This window comes from Perca flavescens, chromosome 10 (assembly GCF_004354835.1).
Source record: "Perca flavescens isolate YP-PL-M2 chromosome 10, PFLA_1.0, whole genome shotgun sequence".
Taxonomy (NCBI): Eukaryota; Metazoa; Chordata; class Actinopteri; order Perciformes; family Percidae; genus Perca; species Perca flavescens.
This window is the reverse complement of record NC_041340.1, coordinates 35,241,103-35,262,565: the sequence shown is the minus strand read 5'-3', so window position 1 is coordinate 35,262,565 and position 21,463 is coordinate 35,241,103. Positions and strand designations below refer to the sequence as shown.

General features: G+C 41.2%; 1 protein-coding gene and 1 long non-coding RNA gene across 3 annotated transcripts; both read left to right on the top strand.

Moving 5' to 3' along the window:
* Nucleotides 1-616: 616 nt before the first annotated feature.
* On the top strand, nt 617-20,152 carry mtmr7a (myotubularin related protein 7a). 2 transcript variants are annotated; one of them, XM_028590078.1, is made up of 14 exons: nt 617-915; nt 1,245-1,367; nt 1,603-1,765; nt 2,197-2,354; nt 2,447-2,575; nt 5,048-5,182; nt 5,492-5,549; nt 7,576-7,685; nt 12,187-12,312; nt 12,750-12,799; nt 12,876-13,076; nt 13,308-13,442; nt 13,615-13,741; nt 18,996-20,152. In XM_028590078.1, exons 1-14 carry the CDS (start codon nt 892-894, stop codon nt 19,335-19,337), a joined length of 1,881 nt encoding a protein of 626 aa, XP_028445879.1. In that variant the 5' UTR covers nt 617-891; the 3' UTR covers nt 19,338-20,152. The 2 variants fall into 2 exon arrangements, with proteins under 2 accessions (XP_028445879.1, XP_028445878.1); XM_028590077.1 differs by having other exon boundaries at nt 5,417-5,549.
* On the top strand, nt 16,368-17,326 carry LOC114563232 (uncharacterized). Its single transcript, XR_003693599.1, has 2 exons — nt 16,368-16,409; nt 16,869-17,326. It is a non-coding gene; the product is annotated as an uncharacterized LOC114563232 (long non-coding RNA).
* Nucleotides 20,153-21,463: the final 1,311 nt, after the last annotated feature.

Sequence of the window (21,463 nt, the reverse complement as noted above, 5' to 3'; positions counted from 1 at the left end):
TGGCAAGTGCATGGCAGTTGTTGGAGAGGCACCGCAGTGGCAAGTCTGTGGCATGTGCCAGGGCAGTGGCAAGCAAGAGGCACTCGCTCGACACCGACACCGCTGAGCAGCACTACAGTGGCAATCTGTCGGCAGTTTAGAAACTCTAGGGCAGACATGCAGAGTGTATTTTTATGCTTTTATTTCAAAAAAGTCAAATATCTTTGACTGTATTATTCCATGTCTAAATTAGCCTTCTCACTTACAGTTTGGTCCACATGAAGCCCTAAAAAAGGCAGCAAATAGAAATCTTAGAATTTTTTTAGGTTTAGGGTTACATTCCATCTGTAGTCCGTTGCTACTGGATAATAGGTTGGGTGTAATTGGCTACCAAATTGGGAGAATTTATGAAAAAGGAAACTTGGCAACATAGGGCCTAATTTGGGGAAAATAAATCTTAGAAATCTTATAAATGTGGGAACATAGGGCTGTGGGAACATAGCTGAGTGCAGTGGCAACATGTTACAATGTGGAGAGTCCCCAAACCAAATCCTGCTTAGGGCCCCCAAAAGTCTAGGGCCGGCCCTGCTTGAGGTTTAGTCTTGAATCGACTTATTGGTGAACACTTACACAGTTCAGTCCGCATCCTGAAACCATTAAACACATGCCGCCACATTCGGCACTTGGCGGGCTTTAGGACCCAGCGGTGCAGCTCTGATGAAGAAGGCAATAGCACAAATAGCAATATTATGGTAGCGTTTACCTGTACGCTACTGACGAACAAACGTAACCATTTAAGCTAACCTACAGCAGCATATTTTAACACTATTGTACACATGTTGTAGCTGTTGGTAGTTGTCTTGTGACAGGATCAGTGAACGCAGGAAGCTGCGGCTCATCTCTCAGCTGCTGATGGAGCACATCCGACTACCAAAGGTAACCGAGAGTTGCAGTGATTAGCTACAGTGTTTGCACTGTGACGTTACCTCCCGTGTCACCCTGGTGTCACCTCAACAAACCCCGCCAGGCGCGCTCACGGTGACTGCAGAGTTTTAATGCCGAACATTAAATAAACATACATGAGGAATTAAAGGGCGTGTGCCGTGTTGGCCACGTAGGCAGCCAGGGTTCTCCTGCTGTTATCGGCCACATTCGACGGCAGGGTGTGTTCATATTTACAGTCCATGGTATCAGTGCATTATGAGCGGCTAGATATGTCCTGAGGATGAGGCTGTTTGATTTTGTTCTTCCTCTTCCTCCGGCAGGTGGAGAATGTCAGGCTGCTGGACAGAGTCTCCCCCAGAAGAAGTAGGGTGGGCACCCTCTACCTGACAGCCACACACACCATCTTTGTAGAGAACAAGACTGGAGTGCGCAATGAAACCTGGGTAGGCGACAGCTCAGTACTGAAGAACCAGAGAAAACAATGTGTTAGGACAAACACTAAATGTTAAGGAATGTGTCTTGGTGAGATGTAGTCTGAATACAAGGCACAATAGTATATGCTGTAGAGACAATTCATGATTTTACTTGAATTAGATTCTGTAGTCACTATGTGCATCCACGCGTCATGCTGTGCTATATACAAAGCACACAATAATAGGTCCATGTTTGTCTCACCAGGTGCTTCACAGTTTGGTGTGCAGTGTGGAGAAACAAGCCGCCACAGCCTCAGGATGTTCTCTGCTTATTCACTGCAAGAACTTCCAGGTTCTTCATTTTGTCGTACCTCGAGAGCAAGAGTGCCATGATGTTCACCTTTCCCTACAGCGTCTCTCCCAGCCAGGTAAACTGTTTCCAAAAAATCAATTTGGGGATGCTATTGCTCAAATGTGACTTAAAACCAGACCATCACAACTTCAATTATATCGTTTGATATTGGCTTTTTGACAGCTATATCAGTTTCCGTGTTTCCTGTTGTATTTCTGTACAAGTATAAAATATTCTGCCTCCAGTATAAAACCTAAAAAGAACTGAAGTTAAAAATGTATTTGTTCAACAGGAACAGAGAAGAAAATCATATCCGCTGATATCTTTTTATTAGAAATGTATTTGTATCCCATTTATTTGTATCTAGTGACAGCCTCAAAGTCCAGTATTGGTCGGGCTCTAACTTTCACTTTGTATGCTTTTGCAACACTTGGGTCTGTCTAACTCCTACAAATTGGAGGTTTTGTGGATCAAACTTTAGCTGTCAACCAGTGTTGTGCCTTGCAGAGCGTCACACGGAGCTGTATTGCTTCTCCTATAAGCCTAACGTTGATGAGAAGGAGAGATGTCAGGAATGGGACTTCTTGGACCTCAAGGCTGATTACAGCAGAATGGGACTCCCAAACTCCCTGTGGAAACTCTCCCCTGTCAACCAACACTATAAGGTCAGTGAGCCGACATCTATGACCAGTTGTACTTGTTTTATCCTAATATGGACATGGCAGAAGCTTAGACTGTCGTTATGTTATTTTCAAAGGTGAGTGACACGTACCCCGCTGACCTCTTTGTACCTGCGTCAGCCACACCTCCGGTCATAGTGGGGAGCTCCAAGTTCAGAAGCAGAGGCAGATTTCCTACTCTGTCTTACTACTCCAAAGAAAATCATGTGAGTTGACTGCATACATTTCCTCTTTTTATTTTCCATGTGCTTCTTATGACAAATCGAGTTAATTCAAGGGGCATGAACCATGGGTGACGTTTCTCAAACTCTGGCAGTGCTGAGTCATATGGCTATGGATAACAACACTGACAGAAACCAATGTCTCTGATTCAGACCCTGCTCAAGCAGGGAGGGAAGCTTGTTAGAGGAAAACCTATAAAGGCAGTTATTTGGCAGAAAACTGAGATACAAGATCATGCATTAAGATGGAATATGTCATGACCATAACCTCTTCAGGCAGCCAAAAGTTTTAGTTTTACAAAAAGAAATGCAAGCCAGATAGTAAGTTTTGAAAGTCACCAAACCCCCAAAGTAAACATTAAGTCACTCCTGTTGAGTTATTTATTTATTATGGCCATTTCTTGCAGTAAAAATGTAAAATATTGTTAATTTGAAACTAAGGATGGACCAATCCCATGCTGATATCGGGCCGATACTGAACTTTGTATCAGTGGCAAAGGAGCCGATCTCTGCAATTCAATTCTATGTTTATATACTAGAAACATTATATACTGGAATTTTAATTCCTGTTTAAGTTTTGACAACTTTCTTGCTGCATTTCAAAGGTTTACACTTAGATTGTAATTCTTGTTAATTTTGAAGATTTTTTTTTACCAAGTTGTTGGTCCACAATTTATTATTTTAATATTAAATAGTAATTTACTAAATGTATATCTATGTATGTATTTGTCACATGTTTTGCAAAGTTAAGAAAAGCAATGTTCAAGTCAAGCCTGATGTTGCCTTTTACATTAAAAATGATCCCAGTCACTTCCACACAATGATGCATACAGCTTATTAATGGAACACTGGTATCGGCCGATACCCAATCGGCCTATTCCATCCCTATCTAAATCAGATATGGGCACTGAGCCTGACATACAATAAGTGCAATGGATGATGCTCTGATGGGACCAAAGTAGCACCAGGTTCTTTATTTGGTTTGGTTTAAGTTGCTCTGATTGTCTGACTGCTTATGTGGGTTAAGGGCTTTCATCTAATAATGTATTTCTGCTACAACACAGCCAAGTTACAGGGCAATATGAGACTTTGTGTCTCATAATGTGAGACACTGAGCAAAAACAGATGTCCATTCTGATGTTTTTTTTCCATTTCAGTTTTTATTAATTAAAAAAATATGGCTTGGTGCTTGGCAACAAGTAGATCTTCATCATGTCAGGATCACAGGAGTAGACATTAGTAAAAGACATGAAATAAAAAGTATATAAATAAAGTGAACACACATACAAAAGTCAACGCATTCTCACTCCCATCGCGTAAAATACGGACGCTTGGTCAGGTGCCTTTGGCGTTGTTATTGATGCTAAAAGTCTCCTTTAGCGTCAGATCTTAACGCGCTTGGTCGGGACTATTGGCGTCACTTTTGACACAGTTAGGTTATGGAAAAGATTGTGGATGGGCTTATAAAAGTTACGTTTCTGTGACACGCGGGACAAGAACGGGGCGGTTGGGTTTAGGAAAAGAAGAACGGGACGGTTGGGTTTAGGAAAAGAAGAACGGGGCGGTTGGGTTTAGGAAAAGAAGAACGGGACGGTTGGGTTTAGGAAAAGAAGAACGGGACGGTTGGGTTTAGGAAAAGAAGAACGGGACGGTTGGGTTTAGGTAATGTGACACACGGGACACAAACCCCGGTCTCCAGGGTGAAAGTCCTGGGTTGTTTGACCCATCTCCCACCCCAACCAGCGTCCCTACAAGGAATTTTGGCTACTCCTTACCGTTGCTGCTCTTGATACTACGTTATCTTCACGCACAGCATAGCTGCTGCTCTGCCCAGTGAAGGGCGCTTTTTGCGTCTTATCTGACGCTGAGAGCCACTGCCCGTCCGTATTTTACGAGTTGGGAGTGAGAACGGGTTGCAAAAGTATGAGACAGTAAAACAAAATGCATAGAGAACCTGGGCCATACGCAGGAGATCCTTAGCCATGAAATGTAAACAGGCACTCAAACAAAAGACGTCCATTCTGTCTTTAAATCGAAGCATGTCTCATTAGCATTTTTCATATCTGAATCAGGAAAAATCCTGAACTTTCATAATTCCTTCTATTAATCCTTGACTGGACAGTTGGGAGTGCTTTATGTGTGTGAGGTCAGTTTCCCAGGGTTGAGGGACCAGTGTGTGGAGCTCAGTTCATACAAAGAGGCTCCACTCTGGTTCAGGGAGCCAGCGGGGTCTCTCTCTTGTGGCTACTAAATGGAGATATAAGAAATTGTGTGGTTGATTTATTGAAATTGAACATACAAGGAAAGAAAAAACTACTGTGAATTTGTATTCACCCTAATTGTTACATTTTGAATTGTGTATTTCTAAAATGACATCCCAAAATAATAATTCAATTAAAATCAACTGTCGAGTGAGCATTCCTGTATGAAGCCAGAGTGTCTCTTGCCTCCTCCCAGGCTGCCATCTGCCGTAGCAGCCAGCCCCTGTCTGGTTTCAGTGCTCGCTGCCTGGAGGATGAACAGATGCTGGAGGCCATCTTGAGGTCCAATCCCCGCAGTGACTTCATGTATGTGGTGGACACCAGGCCTAAGGTGAGCCCTCCATGCCTGCGAAAATACAAGTCTTACAGTACTGTGCTGTATGTTCAGGTGGGCTTTATTTTCCATACTGCGTTTAACCAGCTGGATGTTCTCTTAGCAAAAGTCTTGAAAAACATCCTAGCTATGTGCTTGTTGAACCATGATCAATATTATGTAATATTTTTTTTTTTTTTGTATTGCCTTTTGAGAAAGTATGTTCTGGGGATTAATCAAACATCTTTCTAGCTGAATGCAATCGCAAACCGAGCTGCGGGAAAAGGTTATGAAAATGAAGACAACTACTCCAACATTAAATTCCAGTTCATTGGCATCGAGAACATCCACGTAATGAGAAACAGCCAACAGAAAATGCTGGGAGGTAATTATCCTGTCTTCCTGAAATGATTTCTTGCACTGATTCTTTTGATTTAGTTACAGATTGGAAGCCACAGCAGTGCATTCATCACGTTGTCAGAAATGTTTCACCGCATGTGTGTTTGTGGAACGTAATGTATATTTTCTGGCAATGTCTGTTTTAAAAGGCTGCTGCTTCTTCACATTACTAAAGCAGAGCTGTACCCCATGCTACCCCTGTGGCTTTCATATGCACTCATGCGGACTGGACTGTGCTGCAATCAGGCCTCAAATGAGCCCACAGGAGAATTTCTGGGTATTGTGCAGGGGTGCTCCTAGGAAGACTTTGAATCCATCTGGATTTTATTTCTGAGCTATTTTGGTTTCCCGGAGTGGACAATCCGGGACCTTATCCCCCAAAGAGAGACTGAGGGCGTGAGAATGATGTGATTTCAAGTCTGAAAAGTTATAGCTGTTCTTAGTTGTGATAACTCTTTGCCCCCTGGCAGCACAAGGGAAGTCTTTAAATGCTGGAGACTGCAACTCTCTCTCTACCCGATTGCACACTTCAATGAGATTTCAAAGACCCCCTGCCTGGCAACATTGGCTCAAAACTTCTTCTAAGTGGATGTCCGCCCTACTAGTGTTTATAAAAGGTTGAATGAACCCATTCACCTGCTTGCTGTCCTGTCAGTGGCCTCAGAGCGCTCCTACAGGTCAGCTCACTGATGTAGTGTCAGCAAAAAAGTACTTTGTCTCCTCTGTCAACACCTTAATGAGTGCGGAGTGAGCAGATGTCTTCATACAGTTATCTAAAAGTGTGTTTGAATTATTAATGTTATTGTAATAAATTGTCCTGAGCAAATGAAATGTCAGCTGAGGAGAAACGGGTCACTCTGCCCCTCAGTCAACTTGCAAATATTTATGTTGAACCCTGGAAAAAAGCAGATGGAAAAAAATGAATTTTAGGTTTCAGTTTTACAAGATAAGCAAACAGAATGCAGGAAGCCTTATGGTACAGAAATGGATCTCTGTTTAATTGTCTGCCATGCCTGTGTTATTTCATCTGGGCATGGCTTTGTCTCACATTCATATTATAAAATACCCAATAACAAGACCATGTTAGCATGAGTACAGCTGAGGCTGATGGGAATGACATTAGTTACCTCCGCCAAGGAGGTCATGTTTTTGGCTCAGTTTGTTTGTTTGACCGTCTGTCAGCAGGATTACAGAAAAACCTCTGGCCCGATTTTCATGAAACTTGGTTGAAGGGTGTAGCGTGGGTTGTAAGTTGCGATATAGGGCATCCCTCAGTGGATGTCTGCACTCTTCAAGTGCCCTTCTAGTTTTCTGTGTATTTGGTCATCAACCAAAGTATTGGACAAAACATTTTTTTGACATGATGTGAAGGGATCACAGAAGTGATAAAATGCATCATGAGGGGAACGTGATTTTCTGCGCCAGATATGGCAATCCATAGAGTAGTTGTTAAGGTATTTCACTCACAAACCACAAATTAACCTAGTGGTGGCACGAGAGGAGTAGTCCGGTGTCTCTGAAGTCATTAGGATTCATCATCTGGGTACCATGAATATATGTACAAAATGTTGTGCAAATCCATGCAGTAGATAGAGTAGAGATAGTTCACAAGTGACAACATTGACCTGCTGAGAGGAAAAGTAAGGGGATCACCAAAGTCGTCATCCTCTGGGGATGACATGAATATCTATTCAGAATTTCATGGCAATCCATTCAACAATTGTTGAGCTATTTCTTTCTGGACCATTGGACCATTGGACATTGCCGTCCACAGAGCCATGCTGCTAGCGGGACTAAAAACATGTGAACTGTAATGTGAGAGGCTGAAGGAAATCTGTTTGTTTTTTTAAACAGTGTGACCCATATTTTCTCATGCCATGCACAGATTCCCTATAAATTGATTTCCGTGGATGTTGTTAGTGATGAGAAACTGAATGTGAGATTTAATAAAGTCCAGTGATCAGGTATGCTCCATGTTTCCTGCCAGTGAGACAGCTGTGTTGTGGTTACAGTGTGTGAGCTGCGTTCCCCCTCCATGTCTGACTTCCTGGAAGGTCTGGAGAGCTCAGGCTGGCTGAAGCACATCAAAGCGGTTTTGGATGCAGGCATCTTCATCGCTAAGGTCAGTCTGGAGGTTAATCCCTGCTGTCTGCCTCACAACGGCACTCAATATTAGCTTAGGTGTTTGTGTGTGTGGGTTGTATCCTGTATGTGTGATACTGTCTGTCTGTACATTCCATTAGCCTACGCTAATACGGTTTGATACATCAGTCCTACAATAAATCCTTCAGGCTACCCTCACAGATATACATTGGTTGGTCAAAATAATGGAAATACCTATCAGTAGAACACAAAAAGCACACTACAGCCTCCAAAATGAGTTATTTGGATCACTCCCCTCTGTCGTTGAACTTCTTATACCAGTGGTTACAAAACTTTTTAACATCAAGGACCCCTTAGCTGACACAAATTAGACCACAGACACCCCCCCCCCCTTCATAAGATTCTGTCCCAGTGTCCCACATCTGATCACACTTTTACTTTTAGATGTTTTATTAAAGCTCCATTGTATAATGTTTTGAGTTGATTCTTAGCAAAACCCCCTTTGTTCTTTCACAAATATGTGCTCATTCATGTGTAATTACTTCCACCAACTAATCAAAGTATTCTCATACACGTAGAATCTGCCATTCAGAATCATTCAGAATAAATATGAGCATGTCGCTCGTATGTATTCTGCCATGTTGCGCCTCCATCTTTAAAATATATTAGCCAAAGAGGGACATACTGCCGCCTTTTGTGCTTTTCCACTCAGTGGCACTGGGAACCTGATAGCTGATGTTAGCGATGAAATGGTACCAAAATAACAAAAACGTAAAACTATTATTACACTGGAAGGAACACTCATCGGAATGGGAGGGGCTAGAAAGTAATATTCAGTTTGTCGTCATATACAATTTCCCCGCTAGATGGGAGAATTTCTTACACAATGTAGCTTTAACTACAGAAAGTGAATTAAACACGACCAAAGTAGACATACAGTCTTTCATTGTGTTACTAGTGAATGGAATTATAGTAAAAAATTAACGATTTCCCCTTTTTGTTTGTGAATGGAATGATAGTAAAAAATTAACGAATTCCCCTTTTTGTTTGTGAATGGAATTATAGTAAAAAATTAACAATTTCCCCTTTTTGTTTGGGGGATCCCTGGGGGTCCGTGGACCATACTTTGGGAACCACTGTCTTCGATGATACTTGCTCTCAAGCTCCACCAGTCAAATACTTAAGGTTGTACATGGTTACAGTATCTTTAGGGAATGGCTATGGTTAGAATCAATCAATTCAACAGACAGGCAGGATTTGGAATGCAGCCTAACAGGAAGCAGTGAGTGCCTAAAAGGTGCAAATCAGGTAACAACAATTATCTGATAACCTTCTCAAAACTGCCATTTACCAGAGAGCTTTTAATTGCTGATAAAATACCACAAAAGACTGTGTCAGACTTTCATTATAACAGATGAAAAGAGGAACATGAGACAGCAGTCATACAGAAACACAACACTGTCTCACAACACTGTCTGACACGCTCCTTTTTAGTGCCTGTCTCTTTAAGATTTTTTGGTTAAGATATTTTTTATCATTTAAATGGATAAACCCAGGTTTGTTTTCATTTGAATTTATTTCCAATGCAGCTACAATATAGTTAAAAATAATGGGTTTACCAAATATTGCTGGCTTTAGAAATATATATATATATATATATATATATATATATATATATATATATATATATATATATATATATATATATATACATACATACATACATACATACATACATACATACATACATACATACATACATACATACATACATACATACATACATACATACATACACACACAGTACAGGCCAAAAGTTTGGACACACCTCATTCAATGTGTTTCTTTATTTTCATGACTAGACTTGATAACTCTGCAAACCCTTGGTGTTCTCTCAATGAGCTTCATGAGGTAGTCACCTGAAATGGTTTTCACTTCACAGGTGTGCTTTGTCAAGGTTAATTAGTGGAATTTTTCCCCTTATTAATAAAAAAGCAAAGGGTGGCTACTTTGAAGAATCTAAAATATAAGACATGTTTTCAGTTATTTCACACTTTTTTGTTAAGTACATAATTCCATATGTGTTCATTCATAGTTTTGATGCCTTCAAACTTTTGGACACACCTTCTCATTCAATGCGTTTCCTTTATTTTAATGACTATTTACATTGTAGATTCTCACTGAAGTCATCAAAACTATGAATGAACACATATGGAATTATGTACTAAAAAGTGTGAAATAACTGAAAACATGTCTTATATTTTAGATTCCTCAAAGTAGCCACCCCTTAGATTCCTCAAAGTAGCCAAACCGCTCTGATTACTGCTTTGCACACTCTTGGCATTCTCTTGATGAGTTTCAAGAGGTAGTCACCTGAAATGGTTTTCCAACAGTCTTGAAGGAGTTCCCAGAGATGCTTAGCACTTGTTGGCCCTTTTGCCTTCACTCTGAGGTCCAGCTCACCCCAAACCATCTTGATTGGGTTCAGGTCCGGTGACTGTGGAGGCCAGGTCATCTGGCGCAGCACTCCATCACTCTCCTTCTTGGTCAAATAGTCCTTACACAGCCTGGAGGTGTGTTTGGGGTCATTGTCCTGTTGAAAAATAAATTATGGTCCAACTAAACGCAAACCGGATGGGATGGCATGTCGATGCAGGATGCTGTGGTAGCCATGCTGGTTCAGTATGCCTTCAATTTTGAATAAATCCCCAACAGTGTCACCAGCAAAGCACCCCCACACCATCACACCCAAGGGGGTAAGCTTCGCTTCAGAACGCAAACCTCCGATGGCGCCATTTTGTTGCTACAAAGGTATCACCTCTTGTAAGCTTTCCACTGACCGCCATTTTTTTTTTACATCACTTGACTGCGAATAACTTTACATCTGAAGCGTTTAAAGACTCTGTTTGTCCATTGTTTAATTCTAAAGAAACACAACAATGTATAAAAGGCTCCATTACCTTGTACCTCACGTTATGGCTCCGTAGCAGACGTTTTTGTAAAAATACGCTAACGATTGGGTCATAACCACGAGACTTACTGTCACACAGTAGAGGAATTACCGTATAGTACAGGAGAAGCTCGCAGGAAGTTTCGATTACATTAGCTGTTTAGGTTTAATTACGAATGTTAACTAGCATGTTAGTGATCAATAATTAGCCTGTGCTTATGTTATCTCCTTACATATACCTACACTCTCCGTCTCTGTAAGATTGGAAATGATTAAGATTTCTCTCGGCACAGCTACCAGAAGACTTCCAACTTTCAGACACGTTGCTCACGTCACATTTACGTTGTCTCTGTCAGTTGGAGGCTGCGCAGTAAAGGAAGAGATCACCGGAAAAGTGCTTCTAATAGCCTTCACTGGTCTCCGTCCAGAGCAACGGGGTCTATTGGTCCATTATATATATGTCAATGTTCACACCTCCTCCTCCATGCTTCACGGTGGGAACCAGCATGTAGAATCCATCCGTTCACCTTTTCTGCGTCACACAAAGACACGGCGGTTGGAACCAAAGATCTCAAATTTGGACTCATCAGACCAAAGCACAGATTTCCACTGGTCTAATGTCCATTCCTTGTGTTTCTTGGCCCAAACAAATCTCTTCTGCTTGTTGCCTCTCCTTAGCAGTGGTTTCCTAGCAGTTACTTGACCGTGAAGGCCTGATTTGTCTCCTCTTAACAGTTGTTCTAGAGATGGGTCTGCTGCTAGAACTCTGTGTGGCATTCATCTGGTCTCTAATCTGAGCTGCTGTTAACTTGCGATTTCTGAGGCTGGTGACTCGGATGAATTTATCCTCAGCAGCAGAGGTGACTCTTGGGCTTCCTTTCCTGGGGCGGTCCTCATGTGAGCCAGTTTCGTTGTAGCGCTTGATGGTTTTTGCGACTGCACTTGGGGACGCATTCAAAGTTTTTGCAATTTTCCGAACTGACTGACCTTCATTTGTTAAAGTAATGATGGCCACTCGTTTCTCTTTACTTAGCTGATTGGTTCTTGCCATAATATGAATTCTAACAGTTGTCCAATAGGGCTGTCGGCTGTGTATCAACCCTGTGTAAAACCATTTCAGGTGACTCATGAAGCTCATTGAGAGAACACCAAGGGTTTGCAGCGCTATCAAAAAAGCAAAGGGTTTCTACTTTGAGGAATCTAAAATATAAGACATGTTTTCAGTTATTTCACACTTTTTTGTTAAGTACATAATTCCATATGTGTTCATTCATAGTTTTGATGCCTTCAGTGAGAATCTACAATGTAAATAGTAATGAAAATAAAGGAAACGCATTGAATGAGAAGGTGTGTCCAAACTTTTGGCCTGTACTGTATATATAATTATGTGCTCAATTTTTTGGCAAATGAAAACATTTTGCTATAAGGAATCCATATCTACCAAATAGTGGAACTTTCTGCCTACAATTCTGGCATGGATCAATGCTAATATTTGCACTTTGACTACAGTAGCTGCATTCTTTCTAAATGTATTATTTTTGTGTGCATGTGTGCATGTGTGTATGTGTAGGCTGTTGCAGAGGAGGGGGTCAGTGTCCTTGTTCACTGTTCAGACGGCTGGGACCGCACCGCCCAGGTGTGTTCGGTGGCATGTGTGCTGCTGGATCCTTACTACAGGACCCTCAGAGGACTCATGGTAGATGCTGAACCTTTACCTCTTTGTATTTAAGTTAAGTAAGTGCAGAATTGCATCTTTTAAGTAGCACTGTGAATGTCACATAACCCTCTGGTACACCCTGCATCATATTCGTATATCCAGTTACATTCTGGCTTTAGCTGATAGTATTCTGTACTGGTCTCATGAGTCTTGTTTCTTTAATCACAAGGATTTATGCAGGCTAACTTTGAATCCTCCAAGAGCCACTTTGGAAAATAAATATAATAGAGAAACCTGCTTTTGGGAATTGCAAAGTCAGAGGACAATGACCCCACACAGAGGGTGAAGAGCTTCAGTCATTCTGCAGGGATTAACTGTGCACTATGTCTGAACCTTTTAATCATAACGTACTGAAATTGTAGAGAAACTATGACCCTATTTGGGTTTTCGCACACATTTTTTTTTTCTGCTCTTAGGTTCTTATTGAGAAGGACTGGGTCTCATTTGGACACAAGTTCTCTCACAGGTTTGACTCTAAAATATTACTTTCATAGTATCTAAGTATCTTCGTTTTGATCTAACTGTCCTTGACTCTTCTCCAGATGCAACCACCTGGTCGGAGACCCTAAAGAGGTATCTCCCATCATCGATCAGTTCCTAGAGTGTGTGTGGCAGCTCATGGAGCAGTTCCCCTGTGCCTTTGAGTTCAACGCGAGGTTCCTCATCACGATTCACAGCCACATCTACTCCTGCCAGTATGGCAACTTCATTGGCAACAACCAGCAGGAGAGGATAGAGCTAGGGTGAGATTTAAACCTGCAGCAACCATCAGTTTCTTTTCCTTTTCACAGCACAGACATCTTGTCAGAGCCACCGCTGTGAGAGAAGTGACAGCCAGTAGTAAATTACATCACCGGGTTTATGCAAAGAGAGAGGACTCTGTGCTAGCAACAAAAACAAAAAAAAGGTTATTCTGAATCTTTCTTTCATCAATCATGCTTTTATATTGTCTTTATCTTTTGACATTCGTACAGATTGCGTGAGAGGACTCACTCTTTATGGAGTTATCTATGGAAGAACCAGGCAGACTACATCAACCCTCTGTACCGACCTGACCACAGCCAGACGCAGGGGCTCCTCCGGCCGTCTACTGCCCCCTACTGCTTTAAGTAGGTCCTTACAAACCCTAACAACATGTAACTTAAAACGTATTTCCTATAAATTGTATGTTAAAAACACTAGTTACTGAGTTATTACTGCTTTCTGATAAATCCATATAAATGGTAAAGGAAGGGTTGAGTTCATTTCAGAGTTGGAAATCTCTTGCTTCGCTTCGTGTAGGTTTTGGAGAGGGCTGTACAACCGCTTTGACCAAGGGATGCATCCTCGGCAGTCTGTAGAGGATTATCTGAGGGCCATCCGAGAGGAGACGCAGCAGCTGGAGGAGCAGCTGGCTTCACACAAACAGGTAGGACCAGGGGTAGTCTATATCCACGACGCCTGATGCCTGTCTTTTCAGCCAATTTCTGTTTCCTTCCTTTCTTTGTGTTTTAATTCTAACCTCTAAACTAGCTAGACTATCTGTCCAATCTGAGTTTTCTGTTGCACAACTAGAACTACTTTTGAACATACACATGTTCCACCAAAACAAGTTCCTTCCTGAGACTATTTTGCAGTAGCAAGGTGGCTCCGTGTGGGGCTTAGCGCCGCCCAAGACGATTGTGATTGATTTAAAGAAAATTCCAATAACCCACAGCACGTTTTTCTTCCCATCCTGGAATACTGTCTGGACTAGCCAGACCCTCCTCCGCAGCACTGTGGAGGAAGGTCTGGCAATGCGAAACTAGATCAGGGATGCATTATTATGGAACCCACGCAACTTTGAGGCAAGGCCTGCCCTTCAATAGCATTCACACACTACTATTGGCCAGGTGTCCATGCTTTCGCTAGGTAACGTAACCAGATTTGTTCAGGTCCTATCCCCTGACCAATCGGCTATCCTAACCTTAACCACTCGAGGTCGTAGGGCGGGACTTGCCTAGAAGTTACGTGGGATCCATAATAACGCACCAGGGGTAGATGCATAGACTTTATAAGTGAAGCCAAAACATTTCCATCGCCCCCTCGTGGCTGGATACAGTATAGGTCATAAATCTATGTTAGCGGGTGGGACATGGACAAAACTAAAAAATCAAAGTACACATCAAAATAGTTTTTCCCAAAGATGGTTTCTGTCAATTTAGGTAGTTCTTATCACACTCATGTTTGCTCAAGTGTTAATTTTTCTGATAAGTTTTTTATTAGTTATTTGATGCGATAAAAACAAGGTGAAACGAAATGATTGACACCTGTGATTGGTCAGGTGGGTGTATGTGGCTCCATCGCCCGGATAACTACTGCGCAGACTCTGGCTTCAAAATTACAAGATGGCAGTACCCATATCTTGGATATTTTGGCTTTACTTTTGTACAGTGGGAGGAAGTGGAGATGCGTCATCCATCTTTCTTTCCTTTTTTTTTTTTTCTTTTGTGTAGGACAGTGATATACATTCATAATGCTTGTCATTTCTCATGAGAAAAAAAAAATGTCCCACAGGGTTTTTATGTGATTAGTTTTGTGACTTTAATTCCAAGCAAAACTTCTCAAGTATCAAACAAAAAACACTAATTCAAGCAAAAAAATTGTCACCTCAAAGGTAAAACTTTAAACTTGCAAACAAAACATTTATATAGTTGTAAACTATTGGTCTTATATTTGTCTGATATTATGTCCTTTTGTTTACAGTTCCCTCTGCTTCTTTCTCAATGATCAGTCTTTTGCTCTCTCCATCACGTTTGCAGTCATGCTCCCAGCTTTCTCCTTTGCGCTCCCTGAGTTTTTGCTTGCGATTCTGACACAAATATCTTGTGTGGGCAGGTCTTACAGGGGTGCGTCCCCATTGGCTAATGAGTGTTAAGGGAAAGTTTGAGTGACAGCTCAGCCTCAGTGCAGGTAAACTAACGTTAGAGACTCAGAGGCTACGTTCAGACTGCAGGCCAAAGTGACCAGGTCAGGCTTCTTCAGTAGTATCTCATCGGCTCACGTAAAAAGGTGATGTCGGCAACCCCCCCGACCCGCCTGTAAACACGGACCACGGAGTTTAACGCAAGTCGGGGTCGCCCCGTGGTGCAATGAAAGTGAAATCCGGCGTGCGCAGGCTGAGGTGGGATCCCGGTCCCTCGGGGTCGGGCGCACCACCGGCCCGAGTCGCCGCACCGCCGGGGAGGTGGAGCGTGTGCGAGGGCGAAGCCAGAGTGGTGGAGGCCCGTAGCGGTCCTGACGTGTCACACAGACCTCTGTAGTGAAGCTGCAGCCATAACCCCGCAAATTTATCTCTCTTTCTCTTCAGTCTTCTCCTCCTCAGCACCTGCGCATGGCTGCCATTACACAAACATTTTAATACAAAGTAAAAAAATAAAAGCTGAATAATAAATAAAAACGCTGACTTCCTCCATAACCTCCCTAATTTTAGTGCAACAGCTGCTGCGTCTGATGTCATTGTTATTGTTCTTTTGCGCATGCGGGTCAGTTCAAAACCGCAAACAGTTCACACTGGAATCTGATATAGGCCACATTTTAAAAGGTAATGTGAACAGCCAAACAAAAAATCGGATCTGAGCAAAAAATCAGAATCAGGCATTAAGACTTGCGGTGTGAACTAGCCAGAGTCTGGTCTGGAGGACACACAAGCCACTCCACAGCGGATTCCTACAAGATTAATAAAGTGTAAGTATTGATCATATATATATATATATATATATATATATATATATATATATATATATATATATATATATATATATTATCTGTGATCTACGTTGCAAGCATGGTTACTAGACATTTTTTGTTTCGTTGTGTTAAGTTACTAGCTAGCTAGCTAGCAAAGCTTTTTTAAGTTAGCATTTAACGTTAGCTATACTGCTAACGTTATCTAAAACTTGTAGTCACCGGCTACCTTACTGAGCTAATAATTTACCATGGGAATCATGAATTCTTCGTGAGGCCTTACTCAATGGAGCTGTATTAATTATCGTCTTCTCTCTGTAGAGACCTGCAGGACCCGAGCAGAGCTACGATGCTCTCCCAGGTAACCTTAGGTTAGTAACGTAGCTATATTATGGTCTATTAGGAAAAATTATTATCCAGCTAACTACTAATTGTTTCGGTTGCTATTGGCCTGATAATACACAATGCTAGGGTATTGGTTAAGTTGTACAATGTAGAAGCTGTGAATGTAATGTATTATATATAGAGTTCGACACATACATAAGATAATGTTCCATCTGTACACACTGTTTCTTCTTTCTTTGCACTACCTTAAGATGGCAGATAACGGACGTATTTTTTGTATTTTTTAGCACTGTAAATGCCAACAATATTTAGAATGAATGCATAGTGTTACTACTGTCCAAACTATGTACTTTAACTAACACACCAGGCCATTGACAAATACTTTGCTTAGTGATCCTTATGGTTTGATGTGATGTGAGAGTGCAGGCTTTATTACAATTATTTATTATTGAGCTAATTTCAAACACTTTTTATCATCCAAAAAGGTACTTCAAGCTTTACAATAAGAAGTCAAGGAAGTGAAGGACTACAGCCACATCCCAGCCCTTCAGAGATCTTTCCTGCAGAAAAGGCTGTGGTCCAGACTGGAGCGGTGGGCCATCAGTGAGCTCAGGAGACCAGATGATCCCAGGCGTCCAGGAGTTGTGTGTGATATTCCAGCACCACCCTCAGAAGTGTTGTTGCAGACACAAGTCAGCAGAGAAATACAGCTTGCCTTAGGTGAAACTGAATATGTGAAATATATACATAACCCAATTACTCAGTATGTTTGTGTCTTGTTGGTGATGAAAACTGACCCTGACCTGTGATGTACTGCAAATAATGACTGACACTGAGTTCCAGCTTCTTCTACCACCGGGGCCCCAGCAAAATATGTTCAAATATCCATTATGTATGTGAAGTTTTATATTGGACTAAAAATAAAGCATTATAATAGTCTCAACCTTATTTCCTGTTTTATATAATGAACCAAACAGACAAGGGTGAATGTAAAAAAATGTTTTAATATATTATGTGCATTTTAAAATATAACTACAGTAAGACAATGTAAACACAAATTAAATTACAGGACAGTATACTGTAGTAGGATATATTGACATACAATGGACTAAGAAACTACAAGTACACCAATGAAAACTTAAGAAAAAGGTTATTGTAAGTGTTAATTGAGTATCTGAGCAAAATATGATCAATACATACGCTATTGGTCTACACCCTGGCTGTTTGAAGCCTTCGCACACAGTGTTTCCTCCACAGAGAGACCGAAGGCTCCTCTCCCTCTGCTGCTCCCACGTCCTCCTGGTTGGTCTGCCTGATGTGAGCTGTGATAGAAAATTATAACAACGTTTCCTACACAAATCAAATGGTAACAAAGTTCTTACTGATAACTAAGGCTTCCAAGGTTGTGTGATTTACAATTAAAATAACTTGCTTTTAAGTAGCCATTAGCAAATGTGTAGGCTTTAAAAACACTATGAACATTTTCCTTATGCTGACCTGCTTGCAAATGCAACAGAAGACATGTAATTAGAGTTAGGATAGCCAGTCTTTGTCATAACTAGGAAAGTACAGATGAGCACAAAACTATAAAGATCTATAAAGACAGTTAAGCAGTGCTAACACTGCATTTGTACTGTACAGTATATGTCGACCTCTAGATATAATATATTATATTCACAGCTTCCACATTGTACAACTTAACCAATACCCTAGCATTGTGTATTATCAGGCCAATAGCAACCACAACAATTAGTAGTTAGCTGGATAATAATTTTTCCTAATAGACCATAATATAGCTACGTTACTAACCTAAGGTTACCTGGGAGAGCATCGTAGCTCTGCTCGGGTCCTGTAGGTCTCTACAGAGAGAAGACGATAATTAATACAGCTCCATTGAGTAAGGCCTCACGAAGAATTCATGATTCCCATGGTAAATTATTAGCCCTGTAAGGTAGCCGGTGACTACTAGTTTTAGATAACGTTAGCAGTATAGCTAACTTAAAAAAAGCTTTACTAGCTAGCTAGCTAGTAACTTAACACAACGAAACAACAAATGTCTAGTAACCATGCTTGCAACGTAGATCACAGATAATATATATATTAATAATATACACTTTATTAATCTTGTAGGAATCCCCTGTGGAGTGGCTTGTGTGTCCTCCAGACCCGACTCTACCTGCACTGAGGCTGAGCTGTCACTCAAACGTTCCCTTAAACTCATTAGCCAATGGGGACGCACCCCTGTAAGACCTGCCCACACGAGATATTTGTGTCAGAATCGCAAGCAAAAACTCAGGGAGCGCAAAGGAGAAAGCTGGGAGCATGACTGCAAACGTGATGGAGAGAGCAAAAGACTGATCATTGAGAAATAACAGAGGGAACTGTAAACAAAAGGACATAATATCAGACAAATATAAGACCAATAGTTTACAACTACACAAATGTTTTGTTTGCAAGTTTTAAGTTTTACCTTTGAGGTGACAATTTTTTTGCTTGAGTTAGTGTTTTTTGTTTGATACTTGATAAGTTTTGCTTGGAATTAAAGTCACAAAACTAATCCCATAGGTTTTTCCTCATTATAAAAAGTTAACTATGTCTTATATTATCAATAGAAAATTGCTCATCTGGAGCAGGAGCAGGGGTGGAGTGTTACCCAGAAAGCAGTCACCTTTGATAAGAGCCCCACAGCATGGGCTCTTGGTAATGACCTCGGCCTGGCCAACACCCCTCAGGACTACACTGGCGGCTTCATCACTAGCAGCCCCTGCCAGCCGAAAGCACCAGACGGCTGCCGGATCCTTCTGACCCAGGACTCCAACCAAACATCTGAATCCAACCTCTCCAACGGCAGCGACCAGGAGTCGGGGATCGCAGACGTGAGCTGTCATTCACCTCTCAGCGTGGACAGCACCAGGGATCCAGACTCCGATGAGGCTGCCTACTCAGCTGCCTGAGGAAATGGAGCATTTGTTGGAAGGTGTAGCGGCGAGCAGCCGTCCACTGTGTCCACTGAACAAACACTACTGTATCTTTTTACGTTCACCGTGTAACCCGCCTGTTGACTAACTCCAGTGAAAAGTGTTATTCGGGTTGCACAAGTGACTTGCACTTTTGTTTGCGTGTGGTGTGGTGGACTCGGCCTGTTGCCACATGCATATTTGTTGAGTGTTGTTGTAGTACTGTAGCTGACAACATTTTACTTCTTACCCTCTTACTTTCCCTGCTTAAGATTCTAAAAGAAATAGCAAAGCTGGATATGGCTTACTGTCATTTCTTTGTTGACTGCAGAGTTAAATACAGAAAGTTAATACAATACACAAGAAGCAGTTTGATGTGGGAGACATTTGATTGAGTTAAGGACAATTGTGAACAATTCAATGCACATGTAGGCAGAGTGTTTCAACTCATCAGATTAATGATGAGCCTTTTAGGTGTCTGTGCTTGCTTTTTTTTTTTTACTATGGTCTTCCACACAGTATACTTGTATTGATTAGGAATTTGGCTTTGCAATGTCAACCTTATGAACACGAAGTTGTCAGAGGCACTTTGATATTGAGTTTTTAAAGCAAAGTGAAACAATTGACAGAGCTCCAAAGAGACTAAATTATCATTTCAGTTCCATTGTTCGCGCTTTAAGAAGTCAAAATGATTGAACCCTTGTGCTGTCTTCCATTTGACCATGCATCGTCCTCCTGGTCAAAACTGAAAATCAACACCTTTTCTGACATTTTTGTCTTTTTTTTCAACACTTTTGGCACTTTATTCAATGTTTTTTGGCACTTTTTTACACTACCATGTATAAACACCACCAACACCAACTCATTACTAGTTTTACACTTATTACTTATTTTTGGAATTCATGGTCAATAAAAAACCTAATTTATGAGAAATTTTACCTAATTCTTGAGTTCACAAAGCAGAAATTATGAATTATTTAGACTAATATTAAAGGAAGGACAATCACAGAAGGGTCAACGTTCAGTTGGGATACTGTTTCAAAACATATCAGTTTTTTTTCAAATGCTAAAACATTTAACAAAACACCCAAATTCAATGAAAGTATAGATCCGATCTTTTGTTGTACTTGCGAAGCGCATTGTATGGAATCATCCGTTTTATTTTTTGGGCAATCAAAATTAGGTAGTTAAAAAGAAACCCATATTTCTGATATAGACATATAGACGACGTGTCAAATTTGACCCGAAGACAACACAAGGGTTAATAAGGAAGGACTCAACCAATCAAACAATGACACGTGATTTAAAAAAACAAACATTGATAGACAAACTGCATTGATAATTAAAAAAAACGCAGACTCAAGTTGAAGATCAGATTGAGTCATCCCTGGAGTAGTGTTCGCAAAGATTTAGTTTTCCCTTTTTCTGTGTTTTGGTGAATTTAAAATGCCTAATTTAAATGCTGCCGCGCCTAATGGTCACTGCTACTCAATCACAGGCAGTCTGGAGTCAAGATTTCAGTCTGGCCTGATAGAGAATGTACAGTGAGGAAAATAAGTATTTGAACACCCTGCTATTTTGCAAGTTCTCCCACTTAGAAATCATGGAGGGGTCTGAAATTGTCATCATAGGTGCATGTCCACTGTGAGAGACATAATCTAAAAAAAAAAATCCAGAAATCACAATGTATGATTTTGTAACTATTTATTTGTATGATACAGCTAGAAATAAGTATTTGAACACCTGAGAAAATCAATGTTAATATTTGGTACAGTATCCTTTGTTTGCAAGTACAGAGGTCTGTAGTTTTTCACCAGGTTTGCACACACTGCAGGAGGGATTTTGGCCCACTCCTCCACACAGATCTTCTCTAGATCAGTCAGGTTTCTGGGCTGTCGCTGAGAAACACGGAGTTTGAGCTCCCTCCAAAGATTCTTTATTGGGTTTAGGTCTGGAGACTGGCTAGGCCACACCAGAACCTTGATATGCTTCTTACAGAGCCACTCCTTGGTTATCCTGGCTGTGTGCTTCGGGTCATTGTCATGTTGGAAGACCCAGCCTCGACCCTTCTTCAATGCTCTAACTGAGGGAAGGAGGTTGTTCCCCAAAATCTCGCAATACAT